The 26,241-nt window shown below is 45.0% G+C and overlaps 1 protein-coding gene across 1 annotated transcript in view; it reads left to right on the top strand.

Annotated features, from left to right (window-relative positions):
- Positions 1–26,241, top strand: part of AUG7 (nuclear matrix protein) — a 55,024-nt gene that overhangs the window by 14,542 nt on the left and 14,241 nt on the right. Inside the window, exons 2-3 of the mRNA XM_086492807.1 lie at positions 13,203–13,288; positions 13,912–13,973. Of these exons, the coding sequence (XP_086348933.1) occupies positions 13,203–13,288; positions 13,912–13,973 (148 nt within the window). The remainder of the gene's footprint in view (positions 1–13,202; positions 13,289–13,911; positions 13,974–26,241) is intronic.

The following is a 26,241-nucleotide window of genomic DNA, read 5'->3' as shown; positions in this document are numbered from 1 at the left end:
AAGGGATCACATAAAGACGCTGACTAAAATACAGGAAACGATCACGAATGAAACACTCGAACAATGCGTGCGTATCAACCATGCGAACACATAATACTTCCTGTGAGGGTTCTTTGGACCTAATCCCGTATCCGTGTGAAAAAATATCCGCAAAATTTGTATCTGTGGCATACTAATCGACCATATCCTCGAACCTCCTATGATGTATCGCGGAAATAGCCAGAATCAACGGCTTCCGAGACAAAGCATCTGCCGCCACATTCTTCTGTCCTTGCACATGGACAATTTGGAAGTGAAACTGTGACAAGATGTTCGTCCACCGCATCTGCTTTTCCGAAAGCTGCTTCTGTGACAAGAAGTAGCGCAAACTCTGATGGTCTGTAAAGACAGCTCCGAGTAGGTAATGCCGCCACTGAGTAAGAGCATGGATAACCGCCAAATGTTCTTTCTCATAAATCTGTGCTGTCATCTCCGGCCTAGAGAACAATCGGCTCTCGTAAGCAATGACATGGCCTTCTTGCATTAAGACCGCACCCAGACTACGACCACAAGCATCACAAAATACTTCAAATGACTTCTGCAAGTCCTGCAAAGTCAAATCTGGTCCTGTAGTCAATTTCTCTTTCAATGTCCGAAAGGCAGTCACCTCTGTGGATCCCCACGAGAAAGGGACTCCTTTTGTGTCAAGATATGCAAAGGGGAAGCAACCTCTGCAAACTTTCGTATGAACCGCCTGTAGTACGAGCACAGTCCCAAGAAGCTTCTAACTTCATGGACATTCTTCAAATCGGGCCAATCACGTATGGTCTCTATCTTGGCCGGATCCATTTGTACTCCTGCTGCTGAGGCAGTCACCTCTGTGGATCCCCACGAGAAAGGGACTCCTTCTGTGTCAAGATATGCAAAGGGGAAGCAACCTCTGCGAACTTTCGTATGAACCGCCTGTAGTACGAGCACAGTCCCAAGAAGCTTCTAACTTCATGGACATTCTTCAAATCGGGCCAATCACGTATGGTCTCTATCTTGGCCGGATCCATTTGTACTCCTGCTGCTGAGACAATGTGTCCCAAAAAGTGCATCTCTGGTAGGAAAAATTCACTTTTCTTTGCATTAATCACTAACTTGTGATCTCGTAATGCGTGAAAGACCTGAAGTAGATGATCCTTGTGTTCTGCCTCATTCTTGGAGAAAACAATGATGTCGTCAAAGAAAGTGCCAACAAATAGCCTGTACTCTCGAAAAATCTTGTCCATCATCTGGTTAAATGTCGCAGGAGCATTGGTTAAGCCAAAAGGCATCACCAAAAACTCAAATAAGCCAAAAGTCGTCTAAAAGGCCGTCTTGTAGACGTCTCCCAACGCGATTCGGATATGATGATATCCACTCTTCAAGTCAATCCTGCTAAAGCACGAGGATCCCTGTAACCTGTCGAGTATATCATCGATCCTAGGAATCGGAAATCTGTTCTTGATGGTGATTTTGTTGAGAGCTCTATAATCAATGCACATTCTCCAAGATCGTCTTTCTTCAAATCCAACAACAGTGGAGAGCAATACGGTGAAGTACCTTCTTCGAGTACCTTCTACTTCGAGCTTCAAGCTTCGAGATTCGGGGCTACAGGTTACAGGTTACAGGGACAGGTACAGGTACAGGTGATTGACACAAGTACAGGTAGCTGGAGTACAGTGATATACTAGCAGTGATGTCACTTGCAGTTGTTGTGGGTATGCATCACTTGGCGCCTATTTGAGCGCATTGTCTGCTGGATTGTACGTTACTTGTGGAAACTGCCATTGTACGCATTTGTGGAGCCATACTTGATTGTATTTGGCAGTCTCAGCCATTTCTGAGACTTGGTCTGGAAGATAGTCATTTCTGAGACTTGACTATACGCGATTTGCATTAGCCTTCGTGTGAGGGTCGATAGCGTGAGGTTTTATTGAGCTGGGGGATTCTCAAATGTGGAGATCCTTTCGGTGATACAGGTAGCTGGAGCACCTTTTCGTGACCTCGCCATAGGCTATGTACTAGTGAGTCCTATTTGATGCTCGGGTTCTATTGTTGAGAGTTTATGCATATATATACAGTCTATATTTTGGGTTCCTACAGCTCTACTTTTGGGGAAACTTTGTCAAAATTTTTTCAAGTTATGATGGCTGGTTTCTTGGTCTTTTGAGCCATTTATGTTGTTATGTTGTTGAAATTTTGGCAAAATCAGAGGTTAAGTCAGGTGTGCCTTCTTGGGAGCTTCATGGTTGGCTTTAATGGATGATCAAAATGGTCCTCAATTCACTCCTTTTCATTTAACTCAAAGAATCCAGATAAATGTTCATGTGTCCAGGAAGATTTTTTTCCAGCAACGCATAGTCTTTATGTTCGGGCCAAGAAGATTACGAGAGATCCTGGAATGTCCTTTGCCTGTTGTCATTCCAATGATTAACTATGAAAACTCATTTGATGTGCATGTGTTTGTCCTTATCTAAAGTTGAGCTCCATTGAAGTTTCTGGGGATTGGATAGTGAGAAGTTTTGGGTTCTTGCATGTGTGTTCGAAGGGGTTCTCAAAGCATCGTAGCTTGGGTAGCGATGGCTTTCTCTTATCCGGAGTTTCATGGAAGAAGTGATGAAGATGTGGAAGACTTTTTGGAAAAGATGGAGGTTGCATGCATTAGCAAACAGATCCATGACCCAACACAGATGTTACGTCTTCTTCAAATTTGTTTGAAGAGTGATGCACGAGTTTGGTCCAAAGCATTTGAAGAGGAGTTGCGTGCAGCGGATCCACCCGAAAGATTGAGTTGGGACAATCTAAGGCATGGATTGGAAGTGGAGTTTATAAAGATAGAAGATCCTGACAAAGTGTAGCAAGAAGTACAGGGTTTAGTGCAAAAAGAAGGTGAGCCAGTAGATGCGTACATACGTAAGTTCTCATTGGCATGGGAGAGGATGTGCAAGGCCTTAGCACCACAGGTATCCCTGCCTGACATGATGAAGGACAGGTTCTTGGCTGGTCTTTGGGAGAATATACGTTGGAGAGTGGAGCTAAAGAAGCCTAGGACATATGAAGATGCACTAGAGGTAGCAAGGAACAAAGAGTGGAAGCTGAGGAAAATGAGCCAGTTAGGGGTGGAGTCTTTGTCCATGAGGTCTGAATTTCAGCCTATGGACTCTTTACAAGGTCACATGCCAGGGGTTCATCACGAACCAGTGGTTCCTGTTACTACTCAGGTTATGCCAGCAGTGGTCAATACATCGGTGCAAGATGATGGGCTAAGGCAAGCCATGAGGCAAATGGTAGATTTGATGAAGAATCTCAGCCTAAACATGCTAGGTCAAGTGGGAAATAATCGAGGTCGAGGGAGGTATGCAAATTAGCCAGGAGGTGAAGAGAGTCGTAGGAATGGTGTTGGACAAAGCAATGGTAGGTTTTGGAGGCAGACGCCCACATGTTACAATTGTGGAGAGTTGGGTCACATCAGCCCGCAATGTGATAAGCCACCAAGGATGGGAGGAGACATGTATCCATTGCCAAGATAGGTGTTAACTAGGTCAAATGATTATGGCATTGAAATTAAGGGAGATGAAGGAACCAGTGGATTAACCCAAGAGGAAAAGGGAAAGACAAAAGTGCTAAGTGTAGTCACCTTGGAGAAGGCATCAAAGCTAGAGGATACATTAGTGATGCCTATTGGGAAGAGGACCACAGAGGATAAGGAAGGAAGAAGTGCCCCAGGTCCTAGTAAGAAGAAAGGAAAGAGCTATGAAGGCGAGGATGTCAAGGCCAAGAGGAAAAGGAGAGCTCGTCGAAAGTTTCATGTTTCAGATTTTCCACTAGGGGATGGGCAATTAAGCTATGACTTGAAGGAGGATCTGACGAGCAGGAAGACACATGTTACTTTTGGGCAGCTTATAGAGATGGTGCCTAAGCTAAAGCGACAATGGAAGAGGATGGTTAACCCAATGGAGAAAGAGCCAGAGAGAGGTTTAGTAAAGGTGTTGGCAATGGATAAGCTACTAGACATTTGTCCAATAGTAGATGTGTGGCATAAAAGGAAAAATTTGGGACAAGGTTATGTGGATGGTGGAGCCCAAATATGCGTCATAACACACTCATGCGTTGAGAAGATGGGTCTCACAGTGACTGGGGTGTTAGGTTTCCGGATCAGATTGACAAACCATCAGAAAGTAAAATGTTTAGGTGTTGTAAAGAGCTTACAAGTGGAGGCATATGATGCAAAGGCAGTGGTTGATTTTCATGTGATGCCAGCAGGGTTGGGAGCATATCCTATTATACTGGGCAGACCATGGTTACGTGCAGTGGGAGCTGTTCAAGATTGGCGACATGGAACGATTAGCCTCTATGGAAAGACAGGTACCAAGAAGCTTTATAATATGGACACAAGGAAACGATTAGAGGAGCTTTATGAAGATGAGGATGAGTCTAGTGATGAAGACTCTTCCACGGTGACAGATGAGGACAGTGATAGCAGTACCAACAGTGATGAGGATGCTGATGTTGCATTTCTTTTGATGGACAAAGAAATCCAGGAGTTTGGTTTAGTTGCATTTGCGAATGAGGTTGAAGATGAAAGTGAAGGGCCTTATGAAGTGATTGAAGGGCTGATGCAAACCAAGGTTGAGTTGTCAAAGAAGCAGGAATTGATGACACAAATGATCAGTGGAGACCTCTCAGCTATGGAGAAGGATATATATTTGCACATGCTGGCTAGTTTTCCTGATTTGTTCATTACTTCATATGAAGAGATCAGAGGGTTCAAGGGTGAAGAGATGCATATAGAGCTGAAAGAAGGTGCTAAGTCAGTGCGGCAAAGGCTAAGAAGGATGGGTCAAGAGCAAATGGAAGCCTTGCGAGAAGAGGTGGACAAGTTATTGAAGGCAGGGTTTATAGTCCCTGTGGAGACCACAGAATGGGTGAGTCCAGTTGTAGTCAGTCCAAAGAAGGATGGGAAGTGGAGAATTTGTGTAGATTTTAAACCCTTAAACGCAGCCACTAAGAAGAACCCATATCCTCTTCCATTCATCGATCAGATCTTGGATTCAGTGGCAGGTTATGAGAGGTACAGTGTGTGTGATGGTTTTTCAGGCTATTTTCGATTGAAGATTGCTCTTAAAGACCGCACAAAGACCACTTTTATTACGCCATGGGGCTGCTATTGCTACACAGTATTGCCATTTGGGTTGTCAAATGGACCTTCCTTCTATCAAGAGAGAGCAAATTGGGTGTTGGAACCATTCATTGGTAGTTGTGTTAAAGCTTTTATGGATGACTTCTGTGTTTATAGCAGTAGGGCTGAACACCATGAGAAGTTGCAGATGGTATTGGCTCGATATGATGAATGTGGAGGATAACTAAATCCAAAGAAATGTCATCTAGCACAGCCAAGGGTGAAGTTATTGGGCCATATGGTGTCAGAAAATGGCATTGAGGTTGATCCAGATAAGGTTAAGTCTATTATTCTTCTTTCATCACCTACGAGTACGAAGCAATTGGCAACCTTTATACACAAAGTGAAGTACATGGCACGGTTTATTCCATTGTCTTCACAGCTCCTTTATCCATTACAACAAGTGGCAAAGCATGATCCATTGCAATGGGATGACAAGTGTGAAGAAGTGTTTCAAGAGGTGAAAGAGGTGTTAGGGGGGTTGTCAGCCATGCAGGTTCCTGATTGGGAGAAAGTTTTTTATGTAAATCCCTCAGTAGGGGATGATGCCATTGGAGCCATGCTATTGCAAAAGGGGAAGGGCAGCCATTATATGAGGCCAGTGTATTGTGCAAGCCGAGTGAAGTTGGTAGCGGAGAGAAAGTTCTCGGAAGTAGAGCTAGTGATGGCTAGTGTAATATTTGCTTGTCGACGATTTCGTCATTACTTGCTACCACGACCTTTTGTTTTCTTGACGAGTTATGCCTTTTTGCCACAGTTAATTAATGGTACTAACATGTCAAATGTGGTGAAGAAATGGGTAATTGAGCTGCAAGAGTTTGAGTTCTCTTTTCTAGTGGAAGATAGTACAAGGGCTACCCTAGCTGATTTGTTGACCTACAAGGAGAATCTCCTTATTGTTAAGGAAGAGGTGGTGAGAAAGGTAGTTGAAGAAGTGCCACAGATCAGCAATGCACATGTGTTGTTCTTTGATGGTTCATACAGAAAGAGCCATGATGCAGCTTCAGGGGGTATAGCACTTTATGATCCAGAGGGGAAGCTAGTATGCAAGAGAGGGTTCAAATTGGATGCTCATAGTAGCAATGAGGCTGAATATGCTACTCTGGAAGCCGGATTACACATTTGTTTGAAGCATGGGGTTCGAAGGTTGAGCATAAAAGGTGATGCCTTGTTAGTGGTCAAGCAAGTGCTGGGTGTGTGGAAGAGCAAGAACACCTCATTGAAGGAAATGTGCTTCAGAATTAAAGGCCTGTTAAAAAAGTTCGAAGCATGGAGCATCAGACACATTGAAGGTGCTCTAAATGGAGAGGCACATGAAGCAGCTCAAGGCATGATTGGGGAGCTATTTGTGTTGAGGAACACTTTACCTCTTTATCATGGCCGGGAAAGTTTGGCTCAAAAAGAGGAGTTTTTGCTAACAGGAATTATTCCAAAGGAGATTCAGAAGTCTAAGAAGTATGGTTTTGTGGGTAGAGCATACAAGTACAAATTGATTGGTGATGTCTTATACATGAAAGGGGCTGATTTCGTGTTGAGACGTGTACCTTGGCGAGAGGAGCTTTATAGAGTGTTGGAAGAGAATCATGAAGGCGCATGTGGTGGCCATTTTGCTCTAAAGATCACCTTGCATAAGATTTTGCAAGAGGGGTATTTATAGTCTAGTTTGCACAAGGATGTTCATCATTGGTGTAGGTCTTGCAGTAGGTGTCAAGCATTTGGGAAGAGAGTGTTGAAGCCAGAGCTAAGAAAAACCATTATGACGTTTGATGTGTTTGAAAAGTGGGGGATTGATGCAATAGGCCCGTTACCTATCACAAGCAGGGGCAAAAGCTATATTTTGACTGCAGTGGACTATCTCTCTAGATGGGCAGAGGCTATAGCAATAAAACAGATCACTGCAAGGGATGTGGCAAAATTTGTGTATGATGAAATATGTTGCAAGTTTGGGGTGCCACTGGAGCTACTTTCAGATAAGGGGCCTGGCTTTAGAGCTAAACTGCTAGATTTTTTATGTGCAAAGATGAAGATTAGGCACCAGCATACCACTCCTTATTACCCACAATGTAATGGCTTAAATGAAAGATTCAATGGTGAGTTGGTACAGATTCTTTCGAAAGTGACAGAGCAACAAGGAAAGAAAAAGAATTGGGATTTAGAATTGCCTAGTGCATTATGGGCTTACCGTACTTCGGTGAAGACAGGTACAGGGTTTACTCCATTTCATTTGGTGTATGGAAAAGAAGCACTATTGCCTGTAGAAGTAGAGTTGCCTGCGGTCAAGATGTTAGAGAAGTTGCTTGGGCCGCCTAGTGATGCATTCGAAGAGAGGCTCTTACAGCTACAAGAGGTTCAATTGGATAGGATGAGTGCATTGGAACATTATGGGCAGATGCAAGATAGGGCTTTGGCAAAGATAAATGAAAAGGTCAAAAGTAAGGGTATCAAGAAGCATGACTTGGTTTTACGCTACAACAGTAAGCTGGACAACACCTTCCAAAAGAAGTTTCAAATTACGTGGGAAGGCCCTTTCAAGGTAGTGGAGTGTTTCCCGAATGGTACATATCAGTTGGCTAACCTGGATGGGTTTCTACATAAGTCAAGGGTAAATGGATTGCGTCTTAAATTGTATCATGCCAGGTTGATGATGGTCGAGAAAGATGAGCTGTATGTGGATCAAGGAGTGTTGGTGAAGGACGAGGAGACTTGTGACGCTGCTAGTCTCATATCGCTTTTTGCTGCTGCTGATCATGAATGATCTAGCAGGCTAGGAGATGGACAAATTATGTCAGGAGTTTTTTGGAGCAAGGGATTGCGCATATGTACATACACATGTATGGTGCATCGAATAAAGGATTGCCCATTTTCCAGAGCCAGGTGGTTACGTGGGGCCCACATGTGTACAGGTAGGACAGCATGTACATAGTGCATCGATTTCACTATTACTAGTACCAGTGTGTTTTTTCTACAATAAGGAGGAGTTGGTAGCGCGTAAAACTTCTGGAGGAAGCTATCCGCGGGCCGACGACATGAGGTAAGCAGGTGCGTCAGATGGCATCGAGTGGCGTCAGGAGGTCGAACGGGGTCAATACTTGCACGCGGAGAAGTACGGATACGACGTGGGTGTTTTCTTGTGATACTTATGCAGAAAGGTCATCATGAGGACCACTTTTTGGGGCCACTTCACGTGGTTGCGGGATGCATTATTGGGAAAAACTGAGTGCCAGGTGTGCGGATGATGCAAAAAGGTGACAACTATGCACTGCGAGGTCAGTTTTTAGCCTGTTCGGGGTCCGTTTGAGGTCATCTAAAAGGCCAAGGGTGCCCAACTAATAAAGCTAAGTGTGGGAACTGAAAAAACAGAGGGAAGACCAGAAAAAAACGTGGAGAAGAGAAGAGGAACAGCCGTAGGTGTGTTTTTGGGGTTTTTGGAGCTTGTTTTGGCCGTAAACTGCTCATCCGAGGTCGGATTTGAGCACTTTGACATTGTAGTCTGGGGTTTTGGGCCGTTTTGACGCGATGGCGTTGTCCATTTTGCCAAATTCCTCATTGTTTTTCTGTTGTTTTGGCTGTGTAAGTTTCTCCTATAAATGAAGCTTCTTCTCCAATTTGTGATTGTATCTGGCATATTTTACCCATATTGTGTGAGCTGTTTGCCCCATTGGTGTTGGCCCAAGCTCATTTGTATCTAATTATCAGAAGTTCTCCTCTTTTGAGCTGAGTTTTTTGGGTGTGTGTGTGTGTGTGTCTCTGTGTGGAGTGGACAAGTGGATAGTCTCTCTCCTCTCACTCCAGAGGTGTGTTCCCTGTCTCGGCCAGGTGTGTTGTGTAAGCCGAGTGGTGCCTCATAGTGTGTGTGTGTATCTTCCCAAGAGTGTGTGTTGGGTAGTTATAGAGGTGCTGTGTGTGTTTTTCTCCCGCTCACAGCGACAAAGTTTGTACTTTCATTCATTAGATTCGGTGCAGGTTCCACGCTATGTGGTACCAGTTCTGTTTTTCTATCTGCCTTTTCTGCCACGTTTCTCAGCTGCTCTCGAACTCTCAGGCTTGTCGTCGTCTTTATCATTCTGTTCTTTCTGTGCCTTATTAGGGCACTTCGCGGAGATATGTCCATGTTCCCCGCATCCAAAGCACTTCCCCTCTCTGATGAAGCGAGCTCTCTCCTCAGGAGTAAGCTTGGGTCGTGCATACTTTTTCTCTGGGTTGCTCTTTTTCTTTCTACTTCCATTCCTAGAAGTCTGTTCTGCTCGTTGTGTCATGGCCTCATCTGTGGGGTAGGTCAGACTGCCAGAGTGAATGGCAAAGCCCCGCTTCGCATGACTCATCAACTCCTGAATAGAAGCTACCTTCTGTTCCAAGCAGTGATCTCGGATCTCTGTAGGTAGACCCAAGGTAAACCGCTCAATCTGTTCTCTGAATGAGATCTTCTTGAATGAAGAGGCGGGTAGAAAAGAGCTCCAGAATCTTTCACATTAAGCATTGATTGTATCTTTCTTGGTCATCCGAAGATGGTTCCAAGCAGCTCGGACAACTCGTTCATATTCTTGCGTCAACCAAGAAGAAATAAAAAGCTTGTTAAATTTCAGCCATTTAACTGGCGCACTCCTGTTAAAAGAAGCGTGGACTACCAAGTACGAGCATCCCCCTTAAGGTAAGAGGTAGCTCTCCGAATCTTGGAGTGCTCTGAATAGCGTCCTCCCGCGAAAGCGATGTCAAACTGCTGTATAAAAGACAAAGCCTTCGAAGCATCTAGTATCCTGAAAAAGTATCAAACTTGATCGAGTGGCCACCTTCCTTAAACTCTCGGACTTTCTTGCTTTTATAAAAATTCTTCTTGTTTGCAAAAAAGTTTCCGTCATCGGAATCTGAGGTGTCTGTAGACGAGTCCTCAATAGAACTGTCAGTCTTTGGGCGAGATTTAGCCTTCTTTGCCTTTCTCTTGCCCTTTCCGAAGCTTTGTTTCTTGCTTCGCTTTTTACCTTTTCTGTCTTTCTTCGCTCGAATCTGAAGAGCTAGAGGAACTGCCAGAAGAAGAAGAAGAACTGGGTACTCCTTCAAATCGAACACGCTTCTTCTGTTTCTTTGCCTTGTCAATTGTCGACTGACGACCCAAATAACCCGTGAAGTTAGTGCTTTTCTTCTGCTTTTTTCCGTGCTTTTTGGCTTTCTTTTGCGCGTCAAAAAGCTGAGCAATCCGTGCATCAACCACCTCTTCTAGTTCCTTCTCTGTATACTGTTTGTGATCAGAAGGTTTCTTGAGAGCGGGTTTCAGGGGTGGTGTAGTGGTTTTCTGCCACTGCGCATGCACTTCCTGAAAAGAAGTCTCGCTCATATATTTTGCCAACTTCGGATCCTTCGCAAAACTGAGCATCATCTTTGTTGCATCGCTGATCAATTGACGACGCTTCATCTCTCTTTGCTCCGCTTGAGTAGGCCGAGGCGGGCCATACTCTCTGTGATCCCTGCCCGCATCTCCAGATGCAGAGGGAGTCGACTGATCCTTGCGTGAAGCCATAGGTGCCGCGGAAAAAAAATTGGGGATCGGATTTCCCGTAGAAGAGAAATCGGCCGTGCTCTGATACCACTGTAACAGACTTGGACACTCCAAGTCAAGAATCAATCACCACAACACCAAATAACCACTTCAAAACAATTCACAGATCACAATAGATTTGCACTGGCCCCGCAGAGTTCCGTGCCTAGAGATATTGGCCCCAAAGACTGGCGCCCCTTTCGGTATTTCTTTATGTATTAATCAATCATCAAAGTACAAGAGTGCGGTTAGGGTTTCACTCTCAGACTCTGCGTCCAGATGCTCTGAGAAGTGAGCCCTAGACCACTAATAAAAAGGTTACAAGGGATGCCCAAAAGGAGAGCCCCAAAAGCTTTCAGTTCCAAAAAGCAGTTTCTCTCTCTCTCTCTCTCTCTCTCTCTCTCTCTCTCTCTCTCTCTCTCTCTCTGTGTGTAACAGACTTGGACACTCCAAGTCAAGAATCAACCGCGACAGCACCAAATAACCACTTCAAAATTCACAGATCACAATAGATTTGCACTGGCCCGGCGGAGTTCCGTGCCTAGAGATATTGGCCCCAAAGACTGGCGCCCCTTTCGGTATTTCTTTTTATATTAATCAATCATCAAGGTACAAGAGAGCGGTTAGGGTTTCACTCTTAGACTCTGCGTCCAGATGCTGTGAGAAATGAGGCCCTCACCACTAATTTAAAGATTACAAGGGATGCCCAAAAGCAGAGCCCCAAAAGCTTTTAAAATCAAAAGCATCAGTTCTCTCTCTCTCTTAGAGAGTCTTTTCTCTTTTTTTTAATAAAAAAAAAGAAAAAGCAAAATTCGCGTCGCTCATCATTTTCCTTTTTTTTTTATAGCCTCCGCGATTTCTGGAAATTAGGGTTTTTGGCAAAAATTAGGGTTTGCAGGAATTTTAGGGTTTCTGGCAGAAATTAGGGTTTCTGCTGTCTGCCACGTCATCACTTTGTGACACTCTCTCTCAATGAGAGTTAGTAAAAATAAAGCAAATTCAATCTTTCTCTCTCAATCTCCCTTGCGTAGCCAAAAGCATGCCCAAAAAAAATGTCGCTTGCTTTTTTTTTCCAGCTTCCGCAAATTCCGGGACGTCCGTACACTGCCGCCAGTGGCACTGGTGCCAGCTTTAAGGGTTTCCAGCCACTTAGGGTTTCAACCAGCAGTTAGGGTTAGGGTTTCCAGAAATAGGGTTTTTGCAAAAATTAGGGTTTTTGGCAAAAATTAGGGTTTCTGCTGTCGGTAGCCACGTCATCACTTTGTGACATCCTTCCTAACTCTTGCTCAATATTTGTGCACAAGTTATGCAATGTAAGACGCTTTGCAGAGGATCTTTTTTGTTTGTGACATTCCTTCTCTGCAAAATTTTATGTACTTGAATTCAAGTTCTATAGGTGGAGGAATGTATCCTAAGGAGTGTTGTGCACTTAATTGTACCACAAATAGTGATTGTTGTGCCTTATGATATGTTAAACTCCCTTGGGTTTGGAAGTAGAAATTTATGATAAATGCCTTGAATGAGAGTATCTCAATCTAAATATTATTCTATGCCTCACATTTTTTCGAATATCTCCCTTTTTGCTAAATATGGTATCATTGATTCTCAGCTAATTAGATTTTCTCGACTTTGTTCTTGTAAATATGCTTTTTTTGTTCAATAGTGCCATCTTATTTCTTTACTTGTTGAGAAAGGATACTCATTCAAAAGAATCATGAAAAACGGTCTTTTATTTTTGCATTGTAGTAAGTTTATTTTCAATGTTTCAAGCCAGTCAGTAGTAAATTCAATAAAAGTGGGCAGCTTAAAAGCCCACTTGTTATTTAACTTAGTAACACACTAATTTGTTGTTTAGATCTTTAATGTTTTTAGTAGTTTTGCTCTTACTTGACAAATGCTAGTCTTTATCATGACTGAGTTTGTCCATCACCTCCGGAGGGTGATAGAAACTCGGTTTGTTGGTTTTATAGAGTACGTTCAAGTCATGAATGAACTCCATACAAACTTGCACCTACTCTTTGGCACTGACGACGTGAGTAGGGATGTCATAGCTGTTGTCTAGGCTTATGCATGATAAAGGTGATAATCTTATTCTTCCTGTTTGGACAAGCAACGAAATTGAAGTTAAGGTCGCATGTTCCTTTATTATTGGGGTTTCCATTATACCCCAAGAATGCCTTCTTTTTAGATGGTGTTCAAAGATATGCATTCCAGTTGAGCTTTGGAATGTGTATTCACTCACTCACCACTGTTGGGGTCATTTCTGTGGCAAATGCACGAGTTTGGAAGGATGGCCTCTTAGCTGCTACATTCATTGCTTAATCCTCAGCATGACTGCTTTGCCATCTTGGTTGAACTTTTCATGTTGGTCTTCTACTGTACATAGCTGTTTGATTGGCGTTTGAGAATGTACAATTTTTTCATTAATCGATATGATTACACATTGCAAAGAAAAAGGGATAATTTTTTCCGTGTTTTCCTGTATAGGCTTCTTGGAGATAAGTCACCTTTTACTCAACAAAACTCACATGGTGACAGTGCTGACAGAGATGAGGAGGCTTCTCGCATTCAATGTAATCACAGCTTCATTATGCAAACTTCTTTGAATCAGACTTCTCAGTTTGCCTTACTGCTATTAGTCAGTATTTCTGGTGAGAGTGGGTGAAGTAGCTTCATTTAAAATTTGTGTAGACATTTTACTAAGGTTGGAATCAAAACTTGAATGGGAACAGAGTGTTTCAAGGTCATTATTTCAAACTGGCTTTACACAAGGAATGTGACTGTCTTCTTAAATATTCTACATTGTGTCCACAAGAAGGGGTTATAAATTTTAACCGCATTACACTTTCATCTTCCATGTTGGTGACCATAGACATTGTAGGGCTTGGATTGACTTCGCATGCAATTAGACAAAAGAAAACTTTTTCGCTTCAATTTTTGCATTTGAGGTTCATGAGGTGGTGCGTGTTGCTAGAACTCTGCATCGTTCATTCTGCCTAAGTTTGTTTTAGCATACATGAGGAAGCCAAGAAGTTGATTTGCGCTTTGAATGCAACAGCGGATGTTGGCTAGCCATGTTTTTCTCCGAATTGATCTGTTTGTTTCTCTTTTTGATGCTTCTGTAAAAGCTCTTCTGAATCAGCAGCATGGTGTATTTTTGTTTCTAAGTAGCAATTTTTGGTATTCATCTTGACAGATTTAGCAGAGATAGCAAAATTTCTAGGATTGACTCCTACAGTTGACACGGAGGCAATTCAGGTAAGCACACTTTACCTGCATAGGAGAATGATTACGAGCATTTGTTGGACTTTTAAAGAATTACTTCATTACTTCTCTTTCTTGCATACATTTTTCTATAGGGTTATTCTTTCTTAGGTCTCTGGCACAAGATATATACTTGACCTGGGGTTTGTGCCCTTAAAGCTTTTATCAATGGAACATATTTCTCTCGCCGAACAAAACCAAAGGAAAAGCTGGTAATATTAGCTCAAGTTAAGCATAGAAAGAATTACTTCATTACTTCTCTTTCTTGCATACATTTTTCTATAGGGTTATTCTTTCTTAGGTCTCTGGCACAAGATATATACTTGACCTGGGGTTTGTGCCCTTAAAGCTTTTATCAATGGAACATATTTCTCTTGCCGAACAAAACCAAAGGAAAAGCTGGTAATATTAGCTCAAGTTAAGCATAGAAAGAAAAAGCTGGCAGCTGTCCCACTATCCAAAGGGCTGCCATATCTCTCTTTCATACTTACAATTTGCTTTCTTAACTCTCAAGTGAGTCCCATACTTGTAGATTGGTTGTGGAAAGCAGTCAAGAACTCTCAGCCAGCAACCTTACGGAATTTGGATTAGCTCTTGGCAGTCTAATTGCCTTTTGACAGTATCAGATCAGCCGATCGTTAGGCATCACATCAGCCTCAAGGTCCAATGCAAAAGAGCATGGAAGTAGTATTCCTTAGCCCGAAAGGCTGATTCAGTCCAGAAGCTCCATCAGAGCAGCCCATTGAAGGCATTTTCAGCCTAGCCCTAAACACCCATCTCAAATCAGCTTCAAGAGATATCTTTTTGGAGGAATGACTTCAGGCCTTCAGGAAGGAGTAGATTGGAGCCGAAGAGAGAGGCCATCTGGTAGCCACAAGTCATCTATGGGCTGCATCATCATCTAAAATACATACATTGCTTATCACAAGGTGACATCTCCAACAAAGAAGCAAATACGACTCTGGGAATGAGTGGGGGACCCCATGAGAGGATTGGATAGGACCCCATATTGGTGTTGTCACGTCTTTCCCTCTATTTCTCTATGATTATCTCCCCTCTTTATATCTCTATATCTACTTCCTAAGGGCAAGGAACGTTCTCTCTAAGTAGGAACCAAGGAACTAAACAAAAAGTGGTGGTGTGCTAGTCAAAAACTGGTGGTGTGTCAAGTTTTAACGTCCACTGCACTTGACATTGGTATCAGAACTTTTGGCTATCTCAATAATGATCTAAGCAAGACTTACAGGTTTTGTCTCTCGTGTCTGAGTATATGCTTTCAACGTATTCCACCAAGAGACTCCTCTCACTTGAGGAAAAAGAGATCTGCCAACTAAGCCAGAACTGTTTGACCTTAGTGGAGAGAAAAGGCAAACATTTTATACACAAGGTTGCAATGTGGTGTGCCTGCGAGAGGGTAGATTGTATGTCATTTGCATACTGCTTGGTTTGCCACGTTGACATGCTTAACATCCTTCCAAAGCCAAACAATGCCTATAGAGCTTAGGAGATTTTGTTCTCGCGTTTTTGTGAGCTTGTTCACAAGACCTGCATGTCCCAGTAAGTCAGGAGATTAGGTTTGTTACTTTACGAACCCCTTTGCATAACCGCTTTTTTTTTTTTTCCCGAGAGAAAGATCCTTCTATTAGTTAATGAAACTGCCCATAGGGCTACAACCACCTCTATGAGAGAGGGCTAAAACAACCATGATGGGGAGACTCTCCCAATGAAAAAACACCAAATGTACAAAGAGGCTAAATCAAGAGATGGGAGGAGGGAAAAGCCACACAGGTGGACGGTAGTGCCATCTGAGTACACCCTGGACCATGGTGTAAAAAGGCCCAGGACACCAGAGTCGAAGGAAAGCCTCTCTGCGCTCCCGCATGTGGTCGGAGCTGCCCTGGAGTCTCTCGAGTTGTCCTCTGAGAGTGTGGATCAGCTCTAGCCAAAGATCGCGAATAGTCTCTGCTGGTGGTACAGGGCGAGCCTCAAAGATGCGGAAGCAGCGGGCCCACTATATGAACCAGAGTGTCAGGCCACTGATGAGCTCCCAACACTCCTCTCTCTCACTGCACCACTCTTGTGGAGTAAGCTTTGTGGCAGGCTGGAGTGTAGGCCACCTCCCCTGCATCACTATCATCCTGCTGGTGGAAGATAGCTCAAACTGAAGTGCCGGGCCCGTGAGGGTGGACCAAGTAGCTGCTCCCCAAGTGTACTGCTGAGCTGTGGAAAGAGCAGGCATCAGCCAAAGAACACGAAGCCACACCTGCTGTGCCAAAGGATAGTCCCAAAGACAGTGATGCTGACTCTCCACAAGATGGTCACAAGTTGCACATGCGGTCGAGAGACCACTATGCACAAGCCAGCTCCCAACTGCTGTAGCTCTGTGTGCGACCAGCCACTGAAACAAGGTGACTCGCCTCGGCTGTCTGGAGTCCCACAACCTCTCCCAAAAAGCTGCCAAGAACTCAGCTGTGAGACCCTCCTCTTGCCAATGAGGTGCTGCAGTAGGGCGAGCCTCTCTGTGTGCTGATAGTATGTGATGTCTCAGTCGAACTGTGTATTGAAAGAAAGGGACACCTGGGTGGTCTGCAAAAGAGAAAGGGTCCCTCCAAAGCACTCTCCAGGATCCCACTGTACTCGTGCCAGTGGACAACACTCCCAAGCCCACAGTCTCCAATGTCCAGTCTCAAGAACTGCTGGGTCAGGATCGATGACACTAAGTCCTCCCACAAATGCCCACCACTCGGATCCTTTAAAAAGAGTACTCTGCCACCTGCAAGGCCTCTACTGCAACTCGCTATAAGCGTCCCTCACCATGTAACTCGAAAAACAGGGAGGGAATTGTCTTTGAGCAGGCCAGAACTGAGATGAGAACCTCCAGTCGCATGAAGGCTCCCATACATCTGGGTGCTACTGGCTCGAGAGGTGTGAGCCACTCAGTTGGAACTGCCTCTAAGATGTCTTGGCACATGCTCTGCACCCCTCTCATGCCCTGTAGAGCTGGAAACCTTGCAGCTCCTCTGACAAGCCTGAAAACTCTAACCAGTCACCTAAAGAGCGTGCTGGACCTGCTGCCATGGGACCCCAGGAAACATGATACGGACTACCAACCAAGTGGCCTCTCTGAGTGCTAACCATGGGGTTCCAAACAAGGGGCTGTTGTAGGCGCTGCTCCGTGCAAGTAGGCTGTCGCTGCTCCAGGCCTCGCTGCAAATGCTCCCAAGATTGAAGCAAACTCACAGCGAAGCGGTTCTCCAGTCCCCTGCTCAAACCAACTCTGCGCATCTCTGTGAAGATCCATCTGGTTGAAGGTCGCCAGGGGCCTCCTACCTGAGGCACCCTAGCATGAAGACGCTGTAGCAAGAACTCCTTCCAGTGCTCCTCACCTGGAAGAAGTCCTCTGACTATGAACTTCCAAGAAGGGCTCTGCTCTGTTGTGCTGGGTCTATGATCCCAAGTCCTCCCTGTGAACAAGGAAGAGTGATGACCTGCCAAGCCACTTTGGCCCGGGCTATCTGAGTGTCACGTCCTGACCAAAGGAAGTTCCTGATCAGCCTCTCTACCTGGCTGATACAAGAACTCAAGAAGATTCAGCAAGAAGTGATGTACCACATAGTCGCCAACAACACCCGGTTTGCCACTACAACTCTGCCAGCCAAAGAAAGTCGTGCGGAGCTCCAATGTAACAACTTCCTCCTGATAGACAGGAGGAGGGGAGCAATCTGCTGCTCGGGAGACAAGTCCATACCAACCTGACAGCCCAAGTACCGAACTGCAGTCCTTGGGGGAATCCACTCGAAACCCTCACCTGGCATCCAATCGGGCACAGGAGCACTACCAACTGAGAAAGCGACTGTCTTTCTCCAGTTGATCAGTGCGCCAGATTCACAACAGAAGGTCTCAAGAGCTTGCTCACACTTGTGAAGGTTGGTCTCCTGGCCATCCAAGTACAAGGCTAAGTCGTCAACAAACTCAGCGTCCAGTAGCTCATCTCCCCGAATAGGAAGTGCTAAGCCCCGCAAACCAACCTGCTGCGACACCAAAAACCTGCTCATCGCCTCAACATAGAATAGAAAGAGGAAGGGGGCAAGAGGGCAGCCCTGTCTGACCGAACGTGTGAGCATGAACGATCACCTCTACCTCCTGACAAAAGTACGTGACTGTGTGCCCGTCTGTACAAAGTTGACACCCCTCTGATCCAAGCATCTGAGAAGCCCATCCTACGCAGAGTGTCCTCCAGAAAGTCCCAGTCAACTCTGTTGTAGGCCTTCTCAAAATCGAGAAGAAGAATCACCAGATCCTCACCACTTAGCCTCGTTAGGGCAGAAGCCTCCCAAAAAGTAAAGATGTTGTGAAGGATACTACGCTCCTTGACAAGACCAGTCTGAGTCCCATGTATAAGGCTCTCTAGAAGTGGGTGGATCCTCAAACTCAGAGCCTTGGCAAGAATTTTGTAGGTTGAGTTGAGGATGGTGATGGGGCGCCACTGTCGAATCTCATCCAAGGAGCTACCCTCCTTGGGAATGAGGTAGATTGGACCCTCACTCATGCTGTCCGGCATCTCTCCTGTGTGCAAGATGTATTGGAAAGCACTACAAAGATCTGGGCCAAGCAAGTCCCAGTACTCCAAGAAAAAATTGGGAGTCAAGCCATCCTTACGTGGACAGCTACCACGGGAGAGGGGGACACTTGTCCCAAGGCTACCCCTGTTGCTTGTAATGGCTCCTGCTTGTGATTGGCTAGGCCTGGAGGGATCCAATGAGCTTCAAGCATGAGCTACAAGGGGGGGGTCGACCCAAGCAAGCTAGGGGGGTGCTTAGGGGGTATACTCACCCACACACACTCACAAACACTCACATTGTGTACTATGCAAAGTGCAAGAGCTCCCTCTCCTTCTCCAAGCAAGTAGAGGTTGAGAGCCTACACCAACACTCTTGGCTATGGAGTGCAAATCCATCCAAGAGCCATGCTTCAATGCTTGAGCTTGCCATCTATTTCTTCTTCATTACTATGCTATTATGTATGCTAGCACAAGAGTTATGATAAGTGAGGAACTAGCTCTTTCTCGTATGAAATGTTTCTTCCTCCTCTTCCCTACCCTCATTCCCTGCTAGCTCTCTCCACCTTCGAAGGTGTTTGAGGTCTTGGGACTGAGGCTTGGTATAGCTAAAGCTTTCTTCAAGTTTAGGTTATGCTATGATGGTGATGCATGAAGCTTTCCATCTTCATTGCTTCACCTAGGTCACAAGGAACACAAAGAATGTATTGTAACAAGTCTCTCTTTATGGGAGAAATCATAATACAAATGCCTATTGGAGGGGGGACCGGCTCCACATAAATCCGGTCCTCAACTGTTGTCATGTTCTCTAAATTCTCTCTCTTGCAAAAGTATTGTCTATGCCAAGTTAACTAATTGCTATGCTTATGTTGCTATCTTCAATTATGTCTACCCGCTATGCTCACAAAATCATTTCTTGAAAGTACTCTCATTAAATTCCGCTACTCTCAAATTGAATAGGCAAATTCCATTACATTGGTATCAGAGCATTTGGTTTCTCTTTTCTTGCTTAAGAAGAGAGGTCCTTAAGTAGCCTATAAATGGTTGATGTTGTTAATTATAATAGAGTAAGTGGAACTGGGATCTAATATCGGTTTTGTTAAGCCCACTATGTGGGGGATGGTGCACACCTCGGGAGCTTTGGACTTAATAATGGAGTCATTTTAGACTTGCCTACGGCTTTACCATTATTGAGCCATAAGAAGTCCGAAAGGAGCTAGCCCTTGGCAACTCTGCTATGTTAGACCTACTCCTCTACTCTCTATAATTAACCACTTTGAGCCGTGGGTGTAGATACTTAAGAGCCGATTTTCAAAGGCTAAGAGGAGTGGCAACTAAGTTTTTGTATTGCCAAAGCATACACTAAGTATAAACATAAATTTTGTTAACATGGCTGACAATAATCAAGAGAGTAGAATGAACATTGATAGCTTTGATTTTGCACATGAAGGTGCTAATGATGATGCTCCCATGTTTGTGAATTATCTTGTCACTAGGTTGCAATAAGCTATGGGCAACTCTGTTTTGCAAGCCGAAGTTACTCAACAACTTCGTGCTTATGGAATTTCCCTTCCTCTCCCAGAGGAGAGAGAGAGCTTAGGAGGCCTCTTGAAGAGACCCCCAAAAGAAGACTCTCTCCCATTCGAGAGGAGGAATCCAAAGAGAAAGAAAGCAATGAAAGTCTAAGTTCCTCTGAAGATGTGGCTCCACGAAGACGGCGGTCTAGACGATCGCCTACTCCTCCCAAGAGGAAAAGAGCAACCCATAGTCCTTCTCCTCATCACTCTGAAAGGCAAGAGAGGAAACAAAGGAAGAAAAGGGTTAGGAAGAGGTCACCCTCTTCTCCTTCTTCTTCACCTTCCTCCTCTTCCGATGAAAGTTATGGCTATTCTCCTCGAGAATACAAGAGGGGAGGACATCGCAAATCATTTCCTGCATGGCGAAGGTCACAAAAGCTAAAGAAGTTCAAGGAGAGAGGAAAGAGTATCTCTTTTCTCACCTATGATGGCACCTTTGGTGCTACCGACAAAGTGTTGGCCTTCATCCAACAATTTGATGCGGCCTTTGGGGACGAGGGCTTCACAGAGTCCTCCAAGCTACGCCATGTGGCTATGCACTTCCAAAAATCAGCTCGTCAATGGTGGGCTAGCCTTCGTGGCAATGGAGAAGCCCCAAAGACATGGAAAACTCTACGAGTTTCCATCATGAAGCAATTTTTTCCAAGTGATACTAAAGATAAAGTTCTTACCGAATGGCGTGGCTTGAAGCTTCTCTCTCATGAGTCTATCAACAAGTATGTAGACAAGTTTTGGGATTTACATCTCGAAGCTACCGTCTTTCAAAAGATAGACTTTGCCGAGCAAAGACAACAATTCTGTGCGGGATTACCTGAAGAGATGGCCGAATACATCAACTCTCAACAGCCCGATACTATTACCGAAGTAATCCACCACACCATGGTTGCTTCACGCATCAATTTCCATCAAGGGGCTAGACGTAATGTCAAGCCCATGGAAAACAAAGATAAAAATGATGCAAAGGGGAAATCCAATGCTCAAAATAATTCCCAAGGCACTTCCAACAACAACAATAACAACAACAACAATCGGTCCAAGGAGAAGGGAGTTTACAAAGGTAAAAACAAACTCTCTCCTGAAGAGCTTGAAGCTTTTCGCAAGGACCATAAGTGTTTCAAGTGTGGGGAGCAAGGACATGGCTATCGTTCTTGCCCCAAGAAGAATACTCGCAATGAGACTCCTAGGGCTTCCACCATCGAAGCTCTAAAGAGGATGCTCATTGCAAAGGATCATCACTTTCCTATGCGTGGGGAAAGGTAAGAGAGCATGATGCCCTCATCTTGTTTGACCTAGGCTCTACTCTCAACTTCATATCAATAGAGTTGGCCACCAAGTTGGGCATTCAAGCTTTTGAGATGGGAGATATAGTAACAGCTGATGCAGCTTTCAAGGGACAACAAGCCTCCGTTACTCCCTTGATTGGGAAGTTGAGGCTTCATGTCCAAAGCTATGTCGACAAAGAAGACTTCTTCATCTCTCCTCTCCAACATCAGGATGTTATCCTAGGGGCACCATGGTTTGATCGCATGGCTGCCAACATGAAGTTCCCTGAAAGGAGAATTTACTTCACCTACAGGGGAAAGAACATGTATATAGATGCTAGTGAGCGTGGTCGCACTATTCCACTTGTAAATCCTCTTTCTTTTGATAAATCAATGAAGAGCTCAGTTTCTGCGTACATGATTTATGTCAAAGAGTCTCTAAAAGCTAATAATGTTTCATCAAATGTAAATGATAGGAATCAAGAAGAGTTAGACTTGTCTACTTTTCTAAAAGGATTCCAAGATGTGTTCATCGATGATATCCCTATGGACCTACCTCCAAAACGAGGGGATGATGACCATCGTATTGAGCTCCTTCCAGGAAGCTCACCGCCTAACAAACCTCCTTATCGAGTCTCACAAGCTCAATAAGAGGAGATTATGAGGCAAGTACAGGAATTGGTAGACAAAGGGATGGTGAGGCCTAGTTCCTCTCCCTTTTGTTCTCCAGTCCTTTTAGTGCAAAAGAAAGATGGTACATACCGTATGTGTTTAAGGGGATCGGGGAGCACCACAGACGGAGAGTGAGAGAGAGAGAAGGAGACACACAACACAGATATGGGTGGGGAGACTCCAAAGAGTGAGCAGCCCCCTATACACTTATGCTATGTATAAAGTATACAAGTCAGTGGGCGCCCAGACTCTGGGCGGCCGGGCAAGGCACAGACGCCTATACCCCAACAACCTCCCACTTAAAGGCGACTGTGCCTTTAAGCAAGGGAACCTAGTCTAAAGACTACAAAAGGCGAGAGAAAACCGCTCTCAACCGATGCCCATTGGCTGGCTGTGATCGTGTGCATCCGGTTGTCCTGCTCCTGTGTAAGTCCATACACCACCAGACGTACCGCACACGTACTGCAAGTATGTACGCAATACCTGCATATCTCCCTCGTGCACTATGCCATCATCAGTCAACAAACGACTGACAACCCCAACTGCAAATGCTCCCACTGCAGCTGCGATATCCGGTCTCAAGATCAACATCTCATACATGAGACCACCGAATGCCGATGCAATGCTAGCGGGCCCTGCTAGCTCTACGGAGCATGCATCAACATATATATCCCTGGCAATAGGCATCTCTGACTGACAAGGCGTGTTAGCCACATGCATCTCCTGACTGTCCGCAAAAGACGCATCAACCTGTCGTGCAACCTCAGAGCAAACCAGTTTCTCTAGGTGTCTGCTGGAAGACATATCCTGCACAACTATATCCCCATGCTCACTGTCGAGCATAGAAAGGAATGACTGCATAATCGCTGACATCTCAGCCTCCTCTGCAATCATCCACTGCAAACATGACCACTCAATCTGCTGTGACTCACTAGAGCTCTCATGCTCTAACTCCGTATGCATAGAATCTTGCACAACGTCCTCCTGTCGTGACTCACTAGAGCAAGACCGCTCTACCTGTCTATCCTGCATAGAAGTATCTCGCACAATTGACTCTCTGCTTTGCTCAGTCACTAGCAAAGCATGCATGTCTGACTCTGTCACCTCTCTGTGTGACTGCTCAAGTTGTGCCCCAACTGTGTGCACAACGAGCTCACTACTCTGCACTCCATGCAAAGCACCCTGCAACCCATGAGCAAAAGAGACTCGCCTGCTCTCTCGCTCTCTACCTGGCTACATGATCACAGAGACAACACCGTCTCTCCTGTGATCCACATGCAATGGGTAACCTGTACCACTCCTGGCACCTCTCGCAATCACTAGCGAACCCAAATGCATCACAAAATCTCGCTCTCGTAGCGAAATCTGACATCCACTATCCCGTAACTGTCTCACTGAGATTAAATCCCGTCTCAGATCTGGTACATAACGCACATGACGCAGGGTAAATCTCATACCACTGGGCAAGGACAAACATATGTCTCCTGCACCCTCAATGTCATACAAAAAACCATCAGCCATGTGCACACAACCAAGTCTCCCACTAAAAAACGTGCTAAACCACTCACGATGAGATGTGACATGGAAAGTAGCATCTGAATCTAGTAACCAATGTGAAGACAATGTGCAATCCGATATGCAATCCGTAGACATAAGGTCGTCTGAAGACAAGCTAGATGTAAATGTGACATCGCCGTCACAAGCATACTCAGTAACCACCGTACTGATCTCACTAGCATCTGTCATGCCCAAATCTGCATCACGCATCTGTCGCCTCCGTTGTCTCAAACGCCTAAAACATCGACGCCTAATGTGCCCTCTATGTCCACAATGCCAACATGTCAAGTCTCTATGCCGTCGAGACTTGCGTGTGGGACCAATCTCTCCCATGGACATAGAAGTGGGACTAGACTCCCCTGTAGACATGGATGTCGCGTACATAGCATGTAAACTCTGCCATAAAGCATGAGTTGTAGTCTCCCTCGAGACCTGCCAGTCAACAGATTCAACCAGATGCAAACGAATCGTAGACATTGCTAACTCATCAAGATCCTGCCAATCATCATCACGCATAGACTTGGGCTTCGCCGATAAACCATGCAAGGGTTTATCCTGCCCCAAATCCGCCAATGCAACAAGCATATGCTCCTTCCAAGCAACAAAATCTGCACCATCAAACTGTGTCAGACCATAACGCTGGAAGTCAAATGAAAAATCAGCCATAATGCTCGCAAAAGAGCAACCAACAATGAGTAGCAAATGTCAACCAAATCAGTCCTAAACTGGCTCGAATCGCATCAACAAAAGTCTGCAAATATGGCTGCAAATCAGCCCCAAAACAGCCCCAAAATTCAGCTCTTAAACAGCTGCATAAACAAGTCACAAATGTGTCCCAAATCAGCCTACAACTGAGCCATACATGGACACCTGCAAAGAGGAAACAATGGCTGAAAATTCAGCACCCAAAGAAGCCCTCAAACCTGCCTGTAAACTTGTAAACCTGTAGCTGAAACCTGCTGAAAAACCTCAAGCCATTAGTGCTCGAATCCGGCTACCTAGCTCGTAGCCACACAAGCATACATCACAACATTCACTCTTGTGAGTGTGTCAAGATAATTGTACGCCTGTCAAACTCGTGAGCTAATCACCAAGCCCACAATGTGCGGTATCAATGCATAGTGTCAAACCCGTGAGCTAATCACCAAGCCCACAATGTGCGGTATCGATGCATACACACGCACAAATCTCCCACCTGCAGAGAACACCGCACGTAAATGCTGAGTGCAACCCGCAATCTCTACCTAGATCGCATAAATGATACGCATAAAACTCCTGGGAAAATTTCGCCAGAGTTTCGTCAGTAAAACGGCCACAAAACCAATAACCAAACCGACTACACGCTCAAAACCATGAGCAACCAAAGCACATCAAACCGCACTCCAAATGCATGCACCAATCTCCACACTTTGCATACATCATTGCAAACACTTGCAAATCTAGTACACAAATATCTGCTCTACCTGTGACTGCCAAAAAACATGCTCGAGGCATACATTGCCGAGCTCAAAATGCAATCACATTAGTCTCCCTGAGCATCAAACCACATAAGGCATACATCGTATCCGCCCACCTGTGAGGAAACTTGCAGCAAATATCACTCTCACATTTGAAAGCAAACCATGTGTGGAATCCTCGACACACAATAAACAACTGCTGCTGCAGAAAATTCAGCGTTCAGAATTTTAGAATTCTGATATGACGAGCGCGTCCGGAGTGTGCCAAAACCCCAAGGTAGACTCGTGGATCACATGTATCCGAGTCCGGGTGTGAAAGCTATGCCAAAAACCTCCGTTTCGACCCAAAAACGCAGCATAAACTGCCAAAAGAGGGCTGTAAATGCAGCTCCTCAACCGTAGCTCGAATGAAGTTTTTGATGGCTCGAATGGCTTCGAAAGGGGGGAAAACGGCAGGACGCCTGAGGACGCCTGGTGGAAACGCTCTCGAAAAGCTGAATTTGCCGATGCCGAAGTCGAAACCCTGTTTGCACTCTTGAAAGTGCACGCGCGCGCGGACGCGATTTCGGGAATGAAACTGGCTCTCCGCTGTCGTCGTGACTGTGTACACACGCGCTCCCTTCGCACCTACGCTCTGATACCAATTGAAGGGGATCGGGGAGCACCACAAACGGAGAGTGAGAGAGAGAGAAGGAGACACACAACACAGATATGGGTGGGGAGACTCCAAAGAGTGAGCAGCCCCCTATACACTTATGCTATGTATAAGGTATACAAGTCAGTGGGCGCCCAGACTTTGGGCGGCCGGGCAAGGCACAGACGCCTATACCCCAACATGTGTGTGGACTATCGAGCACTAAATCATATCACTATCAAAAACAGATTTCTCGTGCCTCGGGTAGAAGATCTGTTTGATAAGCTACAAGGCTCTACCTACTTCAGTAGGATTGACCTTAAGAGTGGCTATCATCAAATAAGGATAGTGGATGAAGATATCCTAAAGACCACGTTTCGCACAACATTTGGTCTTTATGAATATCTAGTCATGCCTTTTGGCTTGACTAATGCACCAGCTACTTTCAATCGTCTCATGGAGAAAATTTTTAGACCATATCGTAAATTCACTGGAGTGTTCTTTGATGATATCATCATCTACTCCAAGTCTTTGGAGAAACATAA

The sequence above is a fragment of the Adiantum capillus-veneris genome, chromosome 20 (genome assembly GCF_014529385.1).
Source record: "Adiantum capillus-veneris isolate H3 chromosome 20, ASM1452938v2, whole genome shotgun sequence".
Taxonomy (NCBI): Eukaryota; Viridiplantae; Streptophyta; class Polypodiopsida; order Polypodiales; family Pteridaceae; genus Adiantum; species Adiantum capillus-veneris.
The sequence above is the reverse complement of the archived record's forward strand: the minus strand, read 5'-3'. Positions and strand labels throughout refer to the sequence as shown.